Source organism: Amblyomma mixtum, chromosome 1 (assembly GCF_055824585.1).
Source record: "Amblyomma mixtum isolate Tamu chromosome 1, ASM5582458v1, whole genome shotgun sequence".
NCBI classification, from domain to species: Eukaryota; Metazoa; Arthropoda; class Arachnida; order Ixodida; family Ixodidae; genus Amblyomma; species Amblyomma mixtum.
In genome coordinates this window covers 279,721,419-279,741,404 of record NC_143012.1, presented here as the reverse complement: position 1 = coordinate 279,741,404, position 19,986 = coordinate 279,721,419, and the positions used below count along the sequence as shown (strand labels likewise).

Genomic DNA, 19,986 nt, shown 5'->3' with positions numbered 1-19,986 from the left:
GCACAGAAATGAAAATAACACATTACTTATTTTTTTTTCTCTCGAAAAAAAACTGCGATAATATTACCGTATTTACTCGAATGTAACGCGAGTTTTTTCCAAGATTTATTCCGCTTAAAGTCTACCCTCGCGTTATAGTCGAATACTGCACTTCGAATGGCCTAAAGCAGTGCCGCGGTGCAGCCATTTCGAAGCTATCAGCTCGGTTTCGGTTTCCGCAGTTTTGCTATCTCATGTTGGCAACATGGGTACCAGGGAAGCCAAATTAGGCCAAATCCCTATCCATCCAAAGCCAAAGCGTTCTTTGTGTTCGTTGCAATCTTGCGCTCAACGCGTGGTGTTCTTGTGGCGTCTTTCGCGGTGTTGATTCAGTCAATTCAGTGCACACGATGGCAACGCGTCGTGCTCAGTACTGCATATCCAATAACCTCGATGGCACAGAGGATGACATCGTCTGGGAGGTCGACAGCGAAAAGGAGGACTCTGTTTCCGAGAACTCCGAGTCCGAAAGCGAGGAAGATGAATAAACATGTTGGCCACAATGTTCATTAAAGGTACTTTGTTTTGCGTCTGTAAGCCTCGCGTTATATTCGTGGTTTTATTTTTTTCCCACTGGGCAGCATGTAGTCACCCCTCGCGTTACATTCGCGGTCGCGTTACATTCGAGTAAATACGGTACTTCACCTAGATTTGAACATTCTGCGGTTATAGTGAACCGCCCAGGAAAATATTTCAATGCCCAGTCATAATAATTACTAAGAAATATTGTGTGCAGAAGAAAAGTATTCATTACAGATTTCTTAGAGTATAAAAATTCAATCACATCAGCTATCAAAAAAACTCATTACATATACATTAGAGAAGCTCTATATATACATATACATTAGAGAAGCTCTATTTATACCAGCTGTGTAGATTTCAGCTCCCTAACTTCTTTATTACAAAAAAAGTTTTCTCGAAGAGCGTATCCGCTCAAAGCAGCAGTGCTGACCATGACATGCAAGAATAACCTGCCACAAATGTGCCACTAACTACTGTGCCCTACTTACTTGTAGACCTTGTCATCGTCAATGCCATTATGCATGATGCCGTTGGCTTGCATCACTGCAGTTCGTCCGTCTGCATCTTTTAGCTTGCCCTCTTTGCCCTTCTTGACTTTTTCAGGATCGCTTGTCTGCAGAAGCAAGGAGCAGAGGCATTAGTAAGTTTTAACACAGAGCACAGCTGGTGCAGCTGTACAAGAGTTCCAGAAGTTCATTAATGCAGATACCATATACATTCATGTAAGGGCCACGCCTTTTACTGGCGGACCTTACGGAATGCGGTGCTTACACAAAGCAGCATTTTACGTAAAATTTTTCAGACTACAATGAAGCCCCGAATATGCATCTCATTTTTATTTATTTATTTATTTACAAAATACTGCAGCCCGAGGGCCAAGCAGAGTGGGCAATATAACAGCCAAAGATCACACCAAACTTAAAAAAAAAAATAGAGAAAACAGACAAACACTACAAAACACCTGTATGACCAACATAAAGGCAGTCAGAAGTAAAAGGTTGCTGTATGAACAACATTGTCAAAAAGAAAAAACAGGAAGAAATAATATAAAACACCAGACGTAGGATTCCAAACAGAACTCAGATGAGAGGGAACTAGCATTCTTCAAAATCCTGAACATCACGCGCGGAAAAGACGAGAGCTGGCAAGCTGTTCCACCGAGCGATAGTGCGAACAAAAAAAAGAGTTTTTAACGAGGTTTGTACGGGCAAAGTATGGCGTAAGGCTGTGGTCATGAACGTTCCTAGTATGCCGGGTTAAGCGTGGGTGCAGGTAGTCCTTGGAAGAGAAATTAAACTGTTGGTGATAAAGTGAAAAAAGAAATTTTAACCTAGCGAGTGCTCTTCTTTTTTCCAAGGATGGAATATTATTTACAGACATGATGGCGGACAGTGAAGCATTCCTATGATAACTGTTCAAAATGAACCGGATTGCTTTTCTTTGTATCATCTCTAGTGAATGTATACCTTTTTTGAGAAATGGATCCCATGACACACTAGCATATTCAAGTTTAGGTCGAATATATGTGTTGTATGCCAATAGCTTCACGGACTGTGGGGAAGACTTTAATTTGTGGTGGAGAAAGCCAACTTTCCTTGCAGCAGCAGCACAAATTTTGTCGACGCGATTAGTCCAACTAAGGTGCTTATTTAATGTTACGCCAAGGTACTTGTAGTTGTCCACTTGCAGTAGGTTTTCGTGGTTCAGTGTGTATGTAAACTGGAAGGGATTCTTCATTTTCGTGACCCGTAGGAGAACAGTTTTATCTGTATTTACTTCCATTAACCATTCCGCGCACCAATCTGCAACTGCATTAAGGTTTATCTGTAAGCGTGCTTGATCCTGGTTACTATTAATAGACTTAAAGAGAATGCAGTCATCTGCGAATAACCTAAAACTTATAGCTGCAGTGTCAATGGCCGAAACGACATCATTGATGTAGATGAGAAAGAGAATCGGGCCAAGGACGCTACCCTGGGGCACTCCAGAGGACACCGGTAGAATGTGAGAGGAGCAGCCCTTTACCTGAACAAACTGCTGTCAGTTGGAAAGATAAGAACGAATCCAATTAACAAGGTTATCGGGAAGGCCAATGTTTCGAAGCTTAAATATCAGTTTACTATGACAAACGCGGTCGAACGCTTCACTAAAATCCATGAAAATTGCGTCAATCTGTTCGCCCTTATCTAGTGATGAAGCAAATTCATGAAGAGTGGTCACGAGCTGCGTGGTAGTTGATAAGCCTCTTCTGAAACCGTGTTGTGTGTGTCCTGACACACACTTTTATGACAAATGAGCAGTCCGAGCAAATCTTTCAAATTCACTGAAAGTAAATATGATAAGACACACACCTGACGACCAGGGCAAATGAACTGTGTAAAATAGAACAAGTAGCTAGATTAGTTTCCTGAAAAACGCCCTGTGACTCCAAGTTAAAGGGACACTGAGGAGAAATTGAAGTTGACTTCCATCGACAGAATACCAGCTCCTGATTACAAAAACACCATTCATACTGACAACAAAGCTCCTGTAACATAGAAAAGAGCAAGAACCAAAATACAGGTATCGCCGCCACAGGCCAAACTCGCAAGTACAAGCTTCATGGCGTCATAGCACAAAACAGTGTTGCTAGAACCAATAGTTCTAGCAACACTAGAACACGAGAAGCTACGAATCACTGAGGCGCAGCAAATGCATGCGCAAATCTCCTTGACGTCGCCAGATGGCGCCACGCACCCGATAGCTACGCGCGCTCCTGCAGCGCCGGGACCAATCAGCGCTTGCTCTCAGCGGTATGGGGGCTCCCGGTATTCCGCTAACGGTAACAAGGTACACGTACGGTATGCTAAAGGCGTCTATTTGCGAGAACTTCGTTGACAACTTCGAGAACGGGATCCATTGTAACGCTGGCAAAACGCCGGTGCAAATGTAAACGAAGCGACGGCCGCAATAGCCGATAGATGCCTTCAACGTGCGGCCGGCGGTAGCTTTCTTTTCGGCTGCTGCTGGGCCGCACTGCTGGCCGCCAGAAATCACGGAGTCTGCGTTACGTCATGTGAATGTCATGTTTCACGTCACTTAGTTCTGTGTCGTCATAGCAGAACCCGAAGTTTGAATCAGAGCGGCGCGAAAAACTATTTCAACTTCGAATCCAAATTTCTTAGAAATAAATGCATCTTTCGCTGCCGGCCAAGTGGCAACAAAGCCATGAAATGCCGAACTATCAGATTTTGCTATAAAAAAAATATTAATAGTGCTCTCCTCAGTGTCCCTTTAAGAGCCCTCTTAAAAGAAACCACTCTCGCCAAAAGCGAAGCTTTCATAAGCTAGAAAAGAGCAAAAATTGTAATACACGTGTTGCTGTCACCAGCCGATTTGAAAGTAAAATGTGTACATAGGCACAGACAATTTTACGCGGATCACAGAGGCTACACTACAATGCCATTCAATTAAAATGGTAGCAACCTGTCCTTTTCGGTAAGGACGTCGCAAGTTTGAATTTATGGCGGGAAGATCCTAAAATTCAATTTTCTCCTGACAAATGCATCTTTTCCTGCCGTACAAATGGCAACATTGCCAGACAGAGCCAAAGAATCAATTTTTACCAGGAACAATAAGTAAAAGGAGTTGTCCTGAGCGTGCCTTTAAACGAGATTATGCAATGATAACAAGGAAGGCGGCACTGCCAACTGTGCCCTTTCATCACTTACATCAGTGGCTAAAAACTGCTACTTGACCTCACAAGCACTTGACGAGCAAGATGACGCGTACAGAAGAGGAACACTCACCGGAGGCCCCACATGCATGCGGCTAACCATGCGTGAGTCCAGATCCTTGATGGTGGGTGAGCTCCCCAACACGTACTCGACCATTTTGACGCCCAGGCCCGAGGTTTCAGAGGAGCGTGGTGACAGCATGGAGGCCCCCTCACTGCCAGGGTAGGACCCACTGCGTCGCTGGACCATGATTGGCTGTGACACGGCGTGCTCTGCGAATGCATCAGAGGAGGATTACAGGCATGCCATCGCATCACGCAGCTGGCAATGTGCACTAGAGGTCCAGGCTGCCCAGACAGGTCGAACCTATATATATACTGTACCCTAATATTTCGAATCACTATATATATATACATATATAAAATGGACAGATTATCCTTTTGAAAATCCTACGTAAAAGCAGGAAAGTCGCGCAATATATTGAACTCCAATTTCACCTTGCTTCCAATAAGCATGCCAGCTTTGTGTGAAACATGAAGCAGTACTCAATGACACTCAAAAGGGTTCAAGGGGCCCTTTAACACCTTTCAAACGTAGTGCCGCGTATACAATAGACTCCAGTTAAAACGAACTCGGTCAAGATGAATTCTCCAATAAGACGAACAGTGCGAGATCATTGGTTGGTTTCCCATTGGACTCAATGTCCTCCGTATTGCTGCTACTGCCACACCATGATTTGAAGCAATTTTTGGAGCACCAAAAAAAACCTGCTTCAGAGCAGCTGTGCCATGTTTTTAGAAGTGCGCTGTCTATGAAGCAGCAAATATTAAAGCATAATTATATTGTGAAGGAATCAAATTATGGCTAACATCCTGGGCTGAACTCTTTGACCATTACCTGAAGCTGTTCTGCTTGCAGAAGCATTACTGCATTATTTACATGAGCGATTCTAAGTATTCATCCAGACAAAAATGTAACGAGCCACTGTATATACCATGATGCACTTTATTAGGCGAAGCATGTGGAGCGCATTAAGCCTAAAAGTGGCGGGAGTGTCCCATGCAGTGCACTGCGCACTCTCTCAGGACGAGCCAGACCAGTAGTGCAACAGCTTTCCGGTTGTCAGACAGAGAGCGAACGTCATCAAACATCATGCCGGCTGCAAGAGAGACCCTATTATGTGCTCTCAAGTTAGTGTGCAACTGGCCTCTGGAGTGTCGAGATATGTGATGGAGCCAAAGCCAGGCCCTTCGTGGAAAAAGAGCGGTGGAGAAGCGCGCTGCAGCTGTTGAGCTGAAGCGCCAATCTCGCCACAACGCTGGCTATTGCAACTGCTAAGCAGAGGCCCGAGTGGAGTGAGGACAGTGAATTAGAAGAACACCTAGCACTTGCAACAGAAGCTCAAGGCGGACTAAGAACTGCCACAGTGTGAAACGTGCCAAGCGTGAGGCGAAAAAGCACAGCGCAAGGCACAGTTTCAGACACCAATGAACATCTTACAGTGGGCAAACCATGCAGCAAATCACACAAAATAGCGAGATTTGAACAACAAATTAAATTATAATTGGTGTGCTTCATTTGCTACCGCATTTTGTGGTAGACCTGCTGCTCAGCGTCTCGCACAACATAAAACCTAGCTATAGAGGGTGAAACTTGCCTGAACTTTCTACTTCCTAAGCGTCAATACAGCTATTTCGCATCTTCGAGGAGCGACCACTTTCGTGATTACAACAAATCTTGAAAAACAGCGATGCAGCCCACACAGAGTGCCAAAGAGTGTGGAGCCTACCAGAGGTGCTGGCATGTCCCCCGGTGCTCCACGTGGGGTCCCTCCACTGGTCCCCCAGGAAGAGGCCCTTGCTGTCCTCGGGCTTGGGGCCCGTCTCCTCCAGGGACCACAGCTTCTTGGTTGAGGCGGGGATCTGCACGCCACACGAGGAGGAGGCTACAGTGTCACCAAGCGACACCTCCATTTCCCCACTCTCTCTCTCACAGTGCAGCTGCCGGTAGCTGCGTCACAGAGCAAGGCGCAAGCCACACACACCTGCCGTCAACTTCATCCCGGGCCCCAGCAACCAAGTATGCACAAGACCCTTCCCAGTATGCGTGACTCAAACCGATAGGCACCAGTAACCAGAACCGGCATCGCAAGCTATAAGTGCAACCACCCTTAGCTTCCATTTATACAACTCTGCCTTAAAAAAAAACTGATTCTGGACTTTCCCCACCATGTTTGATCCTTTAAGTTTCAATCGACGCGTATTGCTGCCTTCCCTGTCACAATGCATCATTTGGTTGCTAGTCAGCGCATGTGCCTGTGTTCTTCTCTTCCGTCCCGTCTGCTAGTGCTGCTCAGTTGTTTCCATCAATTACTCAGATCGCTTAATCAGATTCAGTCACCTCCACATCCTTGAGAGCCAAGCGAGTCTTGGACAGTTGAGCTTGCTGAAGCATCGTCAACAACAAGTCTGCCTGGAGTGCACACAAGGCCTGTACTAACCCTGAGCGATGTATAGTGCTTTTTTTTTTATATACAAATGATGGAGCACCAGGGTCACCGTATTACACAACTAAAACGAATGGCAAAGCACAAAAATAGCAACTCATAACAGTTGTGCCCATTTATAACGAGCGCTGGCGTAGTACGAATGAGGTCGAGGCAACAGTTGAAATGTACATTACAGCTTTGACAATGAAAACTAAACATGTCGACAGAATCTCAGATTGAACAAATTTCCCCAAGCGAAATGCTCCGTTGCAACGCAAATGCAGGCACCAAGAAGCCCGCATTGGGAACGCGCTACACCGCATCAAATAAATAAATAAAAATTTTCACACATTATTTAATAGCATTTACATAACTAGAGCTAGAATGAATAGCCTAGGTGCGTTTGTATTTTTCTGACTAAAAAAAAATTCATATGTGGCGCTATTATTGCATCAACAAAGATTAATTTTTTTTTTGGAAGCGCATAATTTTCGTTCCACTTGCGCAAAGCGTTGGTTGCTACTTTCACACTAAATTGCAACACTTTGAGGATAGTAGATTTTCAGAAAAAGGTACATTAGTAGAAAAAATGCAAGCTGCGTCTGCGTCTATCTTTAAGATTCCTTGCAAATTGTACAGCCATAGCTTTTGTTACAACTGGTGTACAGCCAACTTTTGAAACCCATTTTCAAAGTCTCACCCCAGCTTCCTCACTGCAAGGCTATCCATATTAGGTGCAAATCTCGCGGAACAAATACAGAGTGAAGCAACACTAGTGCATTGTCGTCAGAACTTCTTGCCCTTTCCTGTCCCCCCACCTTGAAACAGAGAAATATCTGTTCTATTTCACGACATATTTACTGAACCACGGGAAGTGACAATATCATTCTGAGTTTGAGCGCATCGGTCAGTATCACTAGATATCACGTGGGCTGCATGCAGCTATCCAAAATTTCATCATTCAGATGAAGATACGCGGAAATCGCGATATCTGTGACTGTGAATTATACCGCCAAACGATATTTGCATCACAGTTAACTGCAAACCTTCCATCGTATGACTCACGGCCAGTCGGAATAAGGTAGACGAAAGATAAATTCCAGACATGCAAGCCTGAGGACGTCAATTAGCCTCCACCCAGACGCGCAAGCTGCTTGCGCTTTGAAAGAGAGAAAAGGGGCAGTGGCTCGCAAACGCATGGCAAAATCTCACCGGCCGAAGATGGCTGCGCATATAGCATGAAAAGTACACCATGGAAGACCGCGTTACATCATTTTTACAAGTTCATTTGCTGCAAACTTCAAGAAATAAGGAACTAATGATGCAAGACAGCAGCGTTCGTTTTAAGTGGGCTTCAACAGAACTTTAACATTTTGAAACGGCAGCGACAACTCGGAAAGCTTTTGAATGAGAACAGATAGCCTCTTGTTTGTGCCAAGGTATATCACAGCTGGAGGTGCCCATGCCCAACAATTGCTCTTTATGAAGGCAAATTTCTTTTTTTACAGTGACCCATGCCCATTGAGAGCAAGGCTGAAGTCTCTGAAAATGGTTTGGTCTGGATTGATGGGTTTTATGGCAGAGTAGCGGCTGATGCTATTGCATGCCAAACACGGGGTTATAAATGCCTATTGTGCTGAAGAACCACAAGATTTTTAAAAAGTTACAACTACAGTTACAACTACAGGCCAACAACTACAAACTGCATGGTCTCCTAAAAGTAAGCTGGGATAACAGGGAAATGCGTTGGATGGATGTAAAACACCGTGAAATGCTATTTTCTTAGTTTCCAAAGTTCTGCATATAAAAAAAAAAAAACTAGTTCAGTGTAAGCTCATCCTGCCTGCTTTGACCTCAGGCTTGGTTCTGTTTAGAGAGTATGCTGCAGTTAATATTGCTCCCAATGCTTACAGCAATGCATTCAGCAGCAAGTACTAATGAGACTACAAATAACAAACAGGAGGTCAAATGTGAAAAACATGCTAAATAAAGTAATGATTCCATCCACAGTTAGAGGTAATATCTATTGTACAGCTCTGATACTTCAATACTTCACACGAATTAAAGTTAGAACATAATTACACTTCTGAGTAATACGATTTTTCAGTGCCGTAGCTGCGGTACTCGAACCGTAGGCGATCACATATGGAATATGCAGTGCTGAATGGAGGCGTTTCTGCATTTCGACTTGAGCAGTGTGCACAGCGTTCTGTCTCCAAGGAGCCTCGCCTCAAGCCAAAGACTGCTGCTGCTGCTGTTCCCTCTTTCTTCGCTTTGCTCCTCGCACTGTCTTCACTCCATAATTGCCAACCGTCCCATAGAGGTGCCATCTCTGGCAAGCGATGCGTACCTAACAGGTGACATCATCGGCGAGCAAAAGACGACGGCGAGCTGCTCTACTCTGCTCTTCACAAGGCCACCACAAGGCCACCGTTCCCTTTTTCTCCGCTTTCCTCCTTGCACTCTTTGCTATCACAGACTTTCGTCCTCCTCTGCATTAGCCCTCTTTTATCCTCTGATGCGCTTGTTCGCTCGATTATGCAGACACCAACGCCTAGGTATGTCGCACAACGCCCTTGTGCTGTCAATGCTGCAAGGCATAAAACGAAACGAATTTTGCCTTCAGGAAGGTGGTAGTGCCCAAAAGAGGTCTCAGGGGGAAGGCAACCCACAGGATAGAAAAAATATAGGAAAGCCCACCTCTAGTTGGTGACTAGTTTCTAGGGCCAAGGCCTGAAATTCAGTCTCCAGTTCTGGTGCTTCTGTGCCACGAGCCTGCAGAAAAGAAAAAAGGCAGATACAGCAGTCAGGACAGAACTGGTCAAGTCACGACAGGGCAAAAGACAAAAACATCAGGCTCACAGAAACCATCACCATGGCACTTTGGCATCACAGGGCTCCTTCTCACTCTCGGCACTGGGCACACGCATGTGCCATGCAAGCAGCACTCATTGCAGACAAAGAAGCTTTTAACAACCCAAGTAGTATCGCCACATGACTATTCAATGCACAAGTGTGGAGGCACAGTCCCTGCTGAAGCAGACAATTTTGTGGAGGCGGAGTGCAAAAACACCCACGTAGTGTGGGATTTCGGCGCATGTTATAAAATTTCAAACAGTTCTGATTAAACCAGGAGTCTTCTACTACAGCATGTCTCATAACCCCTGATGGTTGATGGTGCGGTGGCACATAAAAATCCACTGAAAACTCAACTGTCCAGTAAGCTTCACCACTGCCATGTCACCTGCAATGAGTCCTGTATACACATTACATACAGGAGCTTAACCGCCAAGAAGCGCTACAGTGCACCAAGCAGCAATCAAGGCATTGCAGGGCTGGGCATGAATTACTCACCCCTCACAAGCCTCGAATGGGCCCATCAATTTATCTGAGAAAACGCAACCACCATTTCCCTCTTCTCTATATGCTGAACCTGCTGGCTAAGATAGCAATCAGGCACAAACAATTAGTGCGAATATCAAAAACAGCACAGATGGCGCTGCTGCTAGAAAGCAACAGCCCATTCAGGTCATGCTGCCTGCAATCACAACAACCCCATGTCACAGCATGGAATTCTATGTCACCTGGTATGACAAGCATGCAGACATACATGACCAGGCGTGAAGCCCATATGCAGCCAGTTTAAAGGTAAAAAAAAAAAAGAAACATCATGTACGAGTTTTGTTGACAGCACATGCTGTGCACGCACGCACTGCTCAAATGGACTCGGTTCATTTTGCAGAGCTCAGGAATGGTGGCAGCGAAAAAGTGACGCTGTCTCCGCTGGCCTCTGCTGTCTGGAGTTCGAAATGGCTGCTTTCCTAGCTAAGCACTTCTACAATATTCATGCCTTGAATTTCTATATTAGAACTACAAGCCCCTACAGACTTTCTAAATCAGTTTTTGCAAGAAGATGAATAAACTTTTGCTCTGAAAACGTTTCTCAGTGAGAGCAGTGTAGGATACTCCGGACTTCTAATCCAGGGCTCCCACGGAGACAGAGGTAATCGTTGTTCTCCCACAGAGTGGCCAGAAATTGGTACAGCTAAATAAAGTTCGCTCTCTCCTTCTTCGTAAAAGCCCCGTCAAACTGCCCCTTACAAGTTTTTTAGCCAGTAATATATTTGCTTATCTCAAAAAAAAACCTGCAAACTACTCAAACACTGCAACATGTGCATTAAACACATGCACCTGAAATGTATTACTGCAAGGAGCCATGACCACTGCAAAGTGCTTACCCAAATATTAGGAGCGCTACTCTAAGCAGCCATTAAAAAAATGGCTTAGTCTGCATATGCAATGCTCACTCTCTTAACGGCTGAACCTGGTGAAGTATTATTTACTTACATATGATAGTTCATGCCTGTGCAGCCATTCCCTTATCTGAAACTCAATTCTTGTGAACAACCGAAAATGGCTCGTGGGATGGCTAGTACCCCCCTCAAACATCTTTTGCCTGTTCTTTGGTTTCCAATGAAATTCAAACCATGCTTTTGCGAACATAATGCCGTGAACGTGACTTGAATTTGCAATACTTTTTATTTTTGTGTATTCAACGCACAATGTATCACACAATTCCAGCCCTAGTACCCAATTATCCAATCAGAAAAAGAAAAGAAGCCTAAAATCTTGCTGCAAATATGCAAGCACATTTTATTGAAATTACAACAAAACTCTTTACTCTGCCAAATCTGGAAGTGTGCATTTCTCCAACGCATAGCTTTTGGGTGAGCTACCGCAAGTTAACTTAGGTGTGTCTCCATAATGAAAACTACAATCCAATACTGGAATAATGCATTAGAATATCTGGTGCCATGTGGTTCAAGTTCACATTTTGAACAGTACTTCAGCAAAATAAAAGAAAATAAGACCTTTACATTTCAGTACCTTACAAAACATCACAGTTCACTTTTCTTCGTTCAATACAGCCAATGCAAGCTAGAGTTGCACTAAGTGAAACCAACGCATTCAAAACCACTGAGAGTATTTTAAATTTCATAAACCAGACACTAGGCACTAAATCCACAACAAAACAGCATCATAGTTTTACATTCTGTGCGAAAGAACAGTACATGCGAACAAGGGACTGCATGCATATTTATGTCACAGTTACAATAAGAGTAGAGAGAGCAATCCTTTAGTGGCCAGAGCAATATCGTCAGTAAAGCATTAATACTTTTGGATTCTAAGTACTCCTAGTAATATGACAGCTTTTCATTTGGGAGAGGAAAAACCGAAGGGGTGGGGCATGAAGATGTGCCAATTCAAGCCCACTGACATATAAAATACATTTGCTGAAAACTTTACAGCCATCTTGTTAAATAAAATGATGAACAGGACATCTGCACAACAGTTAAGCAAGATGCGTTCAAAAGGAGTAAAAACACGAAATTTGAAATAGAACATAATTGGTTTGAATGATATGCTGTATTACACAGCCATACACTCAGGCTTTGTAACCACCACTTGCAGCAATCTGATGGGAGCATTAACAGCCAAGCTACAATATACTTTTCTGTTGCTTTTTGGTTTATGAGGGTTTAACGTCCCAAGGCGACTCAGGCTATCAGGGACACCGTAGTGAAGGGCTCCGGAAATTTGGACCACCTGGGGTTCTTTAACGTGCACTGACATTGCACAGTACACATGCCTCTAGCATTTTTCCTCCATCGAAAGCGACCGCCGTGGCCGGGATCGAACCCGTGTCTTTCAGGTCAGCAGCCGAGTGCCATAACCACTGAGCCACCGCGGCGGCATAAAGGACAAAATGAAATGACATGAAAAACAAACTTCGTGTAAAAGAGAGAAAGACATTTTGTGGGGCCGTAAACATAATTTCAGCACTTTAAATGATACTGTCTGCAAAAAAAGACCCGCAAACAGCGCCTGTTTTGATCAGTTTCTTTTAAAGTACATGAAATTAGAGGAAAGAGGACACAAATGACGTTCTCGATCACCTCCTTGTTACATGACAAAAGCATTGCGCCTGTTGAAACTTGTTTGACCTACTTCAGACATTACACTTTTCTTTTGTCCAAAAAAAGTTTAAAAGACCCCAGAGAAACTATTACCAAGACTGCAGAGAGATAGAGCAGACTGCCACAAAAAACATTTGAGGACACAAACTGCGACAAGAGACAGAAGAATCACACAAAGAACATTCGAGAGCACACACTATGGGAGCACGAAACAGACCTGTGCATCAGCTATGCAGAAGTTGATTCAGGAGACAACGCCTGCAGTCATTTTAAATCTGCAACAGAAACATTACAAGGGAAGCCCCTGTCTTCTCAAAAACCCTTAGTACCTTTCAATTTTGTTGCAGTTTCTGACATCTTTTCAAGCAGTGCTCATGCTTTTAAAAGGTAAACGACCACCACAAAATGTTTTGAATGCTACTACAGCTATGGCATGATGCTGCATACTGTCTACATAACTAGCTCCATGTGGTAATGAAACCTTCTCATAAGTGTACAACAGTAAATCAAGGCAACTAGTCTAGTGCTGCACATTAGTTGGCCTGAATGATTTCAATGCTTGCCCTCACAGAAGGCACCATGGGTTCTGTATTCACAAAACACTGACAACACATTTTTTTTTTATTTCATTAGTTCCCCCCCTTTTCCACTTCATTACAGCATGCTGGTCATGGCTGAAAGCCAGCCTTTAAAAAAAAACGCAGTATCAGGGAAAGACTGCCACTAAAGCAGACCCAACAGAAGGCCTGGCTGCAAAGGGAAACTTGGTGACAAAGTGCCGCTCTCCAGACTGTGATCAGCCCTGCCCTCAATGCAATGCAAAGGACCCCCCACCGGGCGGTTTTTCACTTCGGGAGGTTGGGCAAGTATGCAAAGTAAGGTAAGCCGGCTATTGAAAAACTAAAAGAAAAATAAAACCCCATTTCCCTCTTCTCAGCAAGATAACACCCTGTCCATGCAAGGCCCTGCAAAAATAAACACTGCCAGCTGCCTGTTTCCTGCTCTGAGTGCTTGGATGGCAATGCAGTTAAAGCATTGAGGTTCACAAGCCAGGAACCTTGCAATGTGCTTTTGAAATGCGATGAAATGGACAAATTCACTCCATGCCACACCCACGTCGTCCGGTTCTCAGTCTCATACACCTAAAAACCACAACTTTTGGTTTGCTACAGGTATGCTTGTTTTCAATACCAAAAAAGCCTAAGCATTGACAGAAACTATGTGTCAGCCTTTTGTTTTATGGTAAAGCCTAAGTGCGTGTATATTGGGTTTTATGGCCCAATATCATGATCTCACTGGTATGCTGACAAATTACTAGTTTTAAAGAGTTACCTTAAGACCTTTTCTTCTTTTATGAATTTAGCAACTTGCGATAAGTTTACTATTGCATTATCTCCAAAGAGTATGTTCGGGTGAAAAGGACAGTGTTTATCGTTAAATACTGTGAAATGCTTTTTTCTTACTTTCAAGAGTTTTTTTAATGAAAATTAGATCACTGTCACCACACACTTCACGTAGAGGCCTTCTTTGTTACACAAGTAGGAGGTTATATGTAAGGTACCCAACACGAAGCGGCATAAGATAACTTCATTACAGCATTCCTAGTGTTGACATGATTTCAATTCACCGAGACTTTACCAGTTCCAGTTTGTTGTTGATTTCATTAGCCCAATTTACAATTTTACTCTCTACCAGCTTCAAGAAATCTTTTTGCTGAATATTCACTTTTAGTTTACCTTGGCAAGCTTGAGCAGTACATGTCAGCTCTTTCACTATCAGTTATGCAAAAATCACTCGAGACCCAGCATAATTTCTCCCATCAGTGTGTCATGAATGTTGCTACATTGTAAGATATTTCTTATTAGCGGTTGTAGTGCATTTCTGCAGTGTAGCGTTTGCACCACACTTAGCGGGTCAAAGAGCCCAACTTCAAAAAAAAAAAAAAAACCTAACACGGCTATATAAATGGGTCTTAGTGTTCACAACTCACAACATCTGCTGGATGATTCAAGCAAAATTGGCAAACAGCAACAAAGACACATATTCAAAAAATGCAAGCATCATTTATGCCACCTTTCTGTTAGTCAATGTACACAAAGTTTTATGGTTGTTTACTTTCATCATGAAGTGTCCCACCAGAACAGAAATGCATTTCAATAATTAGCTTTGAAACCAAGAAGTAAAAAACTTGTTTCTTTTAGAAAAACGGCAGTATACAAATACTGTCACATTTACTACATTTAAACGGTGTGATGCATCTTAAACTCACAACACCACAATCAGTTCGAGCAGAAAAAATAAGCCATGGAATAACCACAAAATGAAGATAATTCACAACTAAAAAAAAAAAAAGAAACTACCACAATTACAAATAAATTACTTAAAGTAATATTTAGAGAAATGGACTACAACACATCCAACAAAATGTCTTGTTTGCACACAAGGCTGCATGAAAAAAGATAATTAAAATCAGTCTATTAATGGGCTATCCTAAGCACCTTTCGCAAATCAGGTAAACAATGCTGCAGGATTAGTTTTTATTTTATTCCTCGTAATGCAAAGCCCTCCAGGCGCATAGCCAACAACCTGAAGTATTCTTTTAGCCACCAATGATAATTTATTTCAATTTTAATTTGTTTTCAATGACCTACCACTACTGAATACAAAACAAGTTCGACAGACAGTGAAACATCACAAAGACACATTCAATCCTCCTTCGATGTTTTACTATACAGTTTCCCATCATTTCTTTTAAACCCAACAGTCAAACCCTTGCCAACTATCTCAAACAGGATGTCCTGTGGCAGATTAAAAATTATAGTCTAAACACATTTAGCAAACTATATGTGAGAGGTGATATAGGAAAACAACCCCAGATAAAGATCATATCTGCAAGATGCCTTCAAAGCAATTATTGAAAGCAAAACTGCCCACAAATGCCAGAACTCTCGTATCAGCAGATAAGTTGCAGTGTGCAAATTCTTTGCTTTTTCCACTGAACATCTGCATAAACCCACAACGGCCCTTTGTATAGGCGGCAAAGTGTGGATAAAAGCAAACAGTCCCGCTGACACCAAACACACATTTTCATGATCCGAATTTTTCTATCAGTAACAGGACCTAGCTTTTGTTCACATGAAATCAGCTATGAACACCGAAATAAAACAAAACTAAAAAGCCCTATATACCTTTGCACACTCAAGGTCATCTATCAGTTATTCCGCAACAGGGGGTTCTTAATTGTATGCAGGCTATAGGAGAAAAGAAAACTAGCGAAGCAACTCGATTGCGCAGCCACGGGGTAAGCTTTGAGACCAGCTAAAAACCTTAACGAAACGTTTCTTCAACTAATGATGGGGGGCTCTCTAATTCAATAAAGTTCCCAGTTCCTGTACACAACGCAATCGCTGTTCCGACAACACTCGCGCTGAATACCCGGCTTACAGACACTTCCCGCTAACAGGAGCAGACGGAAACAGCAAGCAAAAACTCCGTTTAACAACCAAGGCTATCTTTAGATGCATGACACATCGCATTTCATCACTGACCCCTCTCTTCCAGGTTGTGGATACTAGTGAGACAGTTTTAAAGTTTTCGCAGCAAGAGGCAACAAGAACCGCTTATGACGTTGGAAATAACAAACTGCAGTTTACCTGCGTAACTTGGTTTTGACCGTCATATTGCCGGAGCCGGCCCGCGAGTTTGCCAGAACATGCACATCGCGAATGACAAACGCATTTTTTATTTCTTCGGGTATAAGCTATGCCGTTCGATACGGGCTGAAGTAGCAGTACACCTCAAATCAAGTGACTGTGCGGCTGATTTGCCGAGACCGGGGAAGGTAGCCTACAGCCGAACTGCGATGCAATCGCGCGGGTGTATGCGTTAGGCTTACCGGTAGCAAACAAGTCTCATCGCCAAGGCACTGACAGCAGCTCAACGACACCATCACAACACGCCAGACTACATGAAGGTTGTCATCGCTAAATAAGGTTTAACGAGGCAGTTCTGACGCTGTTACAAAACAACCCGAAGTTCCTGCGCCGACTCCTCGACTTCTATTTTTGTTTTTTTTTCCGCTAGCAACGGCAAGTCCTGAAACACGACACCGGATGAGCGAGTGAGAAACAAGGTTCAATCACTGGGTTCTTGAAAATGTTCATTACACAAGGCAAAATAAAAAAAAATTAAAAGCCGCAAGTCCATTTTCATTTCGGCCGCGTTTCCTAAGAAGGTGACCGAACCGACGATCGCGACGCAAGGACGAGTGCTTTTTCTGTCTAAACTGGTGAAATGGCGACGAAGGTGAAGTGGTGTCAACATCAGCCGCAACAGGCATTCACGGGGGAAGCCGACTGCCCGGCTGCATGGGAACACGAGCCCGATCGCCGATTGCGAGCAGTGTATTAGTCACGGCCAACAATAAACAAAACACAGTGCATGCGTAGGCCTACCACGACGATCCGGAATTCAGTCGCAACAGAGAAAACGAAGCTAACAACAGAATGGTGCGCATCTGCGCGAGGAAGCACGCGGTTTTACGAAGCGCACGCAAGAAAGCTGAATGTCGTCCTCACGATCTTTCCCCAGGCGAAAGCAAATGCACTGCACCTGAAGATAAGTAGTCAGGAGGGACGGCACTTACTTCGAGTACGCTGTCGTCGCCTAATGCCCAGCGGGATTGCTTGTTGTAGTTTTGGAAATCCGGGTCACTTTGTGGGCGCTGGAAGAAGTATCCGACCATTGCATCGTCCTGCGATCGAGTAGCCCCATGCCTCACATTAGACACGGGGTTCATTTCTTGGCCGTTGGCGAGCATTGCTGCTGGTCCTGTTGCTCAAACCACTTCATTCACGCTGCAAACAAGGACCATTAAAAACCGTCGCTATTAAACCCGCACCACAAAACACAGAGAAACATAACAGCCTAGCTGCTACAAAAAGCGGTGCTCTAAAGTAAAAATTACGCACTGCAACTTCTTTCATAAGACAATGCAGTCATGGCGACTACAAAAACATGCAGGAGCTCTGCTGGAGGCGCCCATAGTTTTGTGAAGAAAACGTTGCACCGCATACGAACGGAAGCAGACGCTTCGTCGAAGAAGTCAAAACTTTATTTTTCGGGTAAGAGAGCTGTATCGTCAAATAATTTACCTGGATGGAGTGGATTTGAAGGACCGATTCTGGATGCCTCAAAACATGGCGGACGACATGTTAAAAACTGCAATGTAGCATGGGTAAACAGTGACGTCCTGTTACGTCACCATACGACCAAAAAAAATTAAAATTAAACTTTTTCTTGCCTTTAAAAGGTATTCTGCAGACAGGCACACGCGCAAGGCTCACACATTTCTTTAGAAATGTACGCCTTCGAAACTACCGGGTGCAAGAGGGCACTGTCGAGCCTTTCTTTGCTTTCATTGATGAGTTAATGCCCGGTACTTCCGGTAGTGCCCAAAAGGCGGGAATAGTTCGGAGTTTTTAAATTAAGGTTGGCTAAGCACCGGTTTAGCTTGCGTTTAAATTCTAGCGGAAGCCATCGCTTATGGTTTAGCTGTAGTATATGGTTCATTAGGCGGTTTAACTACAGTGGCCAAACGGACTGCCTCGCATCTCCCGTTCAAACTCGTTCGTCGCTTTTCCTCGGGATGACACAGCGCTGTGCATGCGTATGCGTACGAGGCGGATGCGCTAACCACTAGGCCACGAGGTTTTAATCGAGAGGCCACCGCTGCGTTGGCCAAGTGGTTAGAGCATCCGCCTCGTGCATGGGAGGAGAAGGAACAACTTTATTTTAACAAAAGAACGAAGGGTCCTGGGAGGTGCTAGGCTCGTATGTCGGAGGTGCAGCTTTACCCCGTGAGGGGGTGGGGGAGGGGAGGTGGAACTTGAGCACGACAACGTTAACGGCGCAAAACTAAGGAAAGAGCTAAGGACAGTTAAGGAGTTAAACACTCTGTAACCACTAGGCCACCGCACTGACCGCACAACACATCGGCGCCTTTTGCCCCCGCCATTCCCCGCCCCTTTCTTCACGGCGTGGTTGAAGAACATTATCTTACGAGAAGCGAGTCACTGCGCCTTTCGTTTCCTCAGGAGAAGTTTTTCAGTTGTGGTGGTGATAAAATCATAATGATGATCATAAAAGACATCCATGATGGGCGCGCAGTCCTCAGTACGCGATGCGGCGTGCCCGCTCGATCGGTCGCCCGGGTATGGCCCTTAGAAATAGTCCGGTTCGGACTCGGGTCCGGTTCGGACCTGAGCTATGGTTCCTAGAAATAGTATTTTCTATCATAGCTCGGGTACCATAGCTCGCATCTCAACGCTCAGCCCTCCATGGGGGAAGGGCTGAGCGTTGAGATGCGAGAGGTACTGGGGTCGTATTGGTAGGATATATACTTATTTTTACCGCGGTGGGTGCCCGGCAGGGAGATCTGTGGCGGGACCGGCTTCACTAAAGCTTTGCGCCGGGAGACCCCTCATAAACCGTAAGATATACAGCTCACAGTGTAAAGCAGTTGTGAATAGCACCAAGTAGTGATTATCAAGACCCAAGAGGTGCCAAACAATATCGCACTGCAGATCGAACCGATGAGGCCGACCTAAATTAAGCTAGCTTACCGAGGCGAATGCAGTCTGCTACTGCGCGCGGGCCTTCCGGTGCAATTTCTGGCAACAGTGGGTGCAGACTGATTGAGCAAAATGCAAAAACGGTGGTGGCCCAATTAAACTGCACACCTTAACATACACAATATGCATGAGCCTGATTAATGTCGACACTCTTCCATAGGGTCTCAAAAAATAAACATCATGTGACAGCACGAAACCGAAGATGGATGCGAACGGACGCTGTTTAAATCAAAATATTAATTACTAACTAGCCCAAGCAGCTATACCCTTGTAAATTTTCACTCAGGATGCACAGAGAATCAAATGGCATTAACAGACATGATTTATTACAAGTGCACTTTCGCACATTGCCAACATAAAGCAAAACGAAAGAGAAGAACACGAACTAGGGTATTCTGGCACAGTGCGCAGTGTAAACAGCATGGAAAAATTATGAGGCTCAGCTGCACTGCAGATCCATAGTCCAGCGAAAAGTTGCGTGTTCCAAATTCCATTTCAACAAGCTATGCAGCCATGACTGCCCTGATTCTCGTCAACGCCTGGCTACATAACAAATTTCAAGAGGATTGCACGTTTCAGTTTCCTGCAGCAAAAGCTTGCTTGTTTAGTAT

The 19,986-nt window shown here is 44.2% G+C and overlaps 1 protein-coding gene across 4 annotated transcripts in view; it reads right to left on the bottom strand.

The window, feature by feature from the left end:
* LOC149371881 (pumilio homolog 2-like) overlaps nt 1-18,021 on the bottom strand; it is a 60,480-nt gene extending 42,459 nt beyond the window's left edge. Inside the window, exons 1-6 of one of the 4 annotated variants that reach the window (XM_089566182.1) lie at nt 17,897-18,021; nt 17,389-17,599; nt 9,466-9,540; nt 6,067-6,199; nt 4,350-4,549; nt 1,050-1,174 (exon numbers count right to left, since the gene is read on the bottom strand). In XM_089566182.1, the coding sequence (XP_089422308.1) occupies nt 1,050-1,174; nt 4,350-4,549; nt 6,067-6,199; nt 9,466-9,540; nt 17,389-17,562 (707 nt within the window). In that variant the 5' untranslated portion in view covers nt 17,563-17,599; nt 17,897-18,021. Of the gene's footprint in view, nt 1-1,049; nt 1,175-4,349; nt 4,550-6,066; nt 6,288-9,465; nt 9,541-12,960; nt 13,019-17,388; nt 17,600-17,896 lie in introns of those variants that run through there. The other 3 variants (XM_089566183.1, XM_089566184.1, XM_089566185.1) reach the window with 3 other exon arrangements.
* Nucleotides 18,022-19,986: the final 1,965 nt, after the last annotated feature.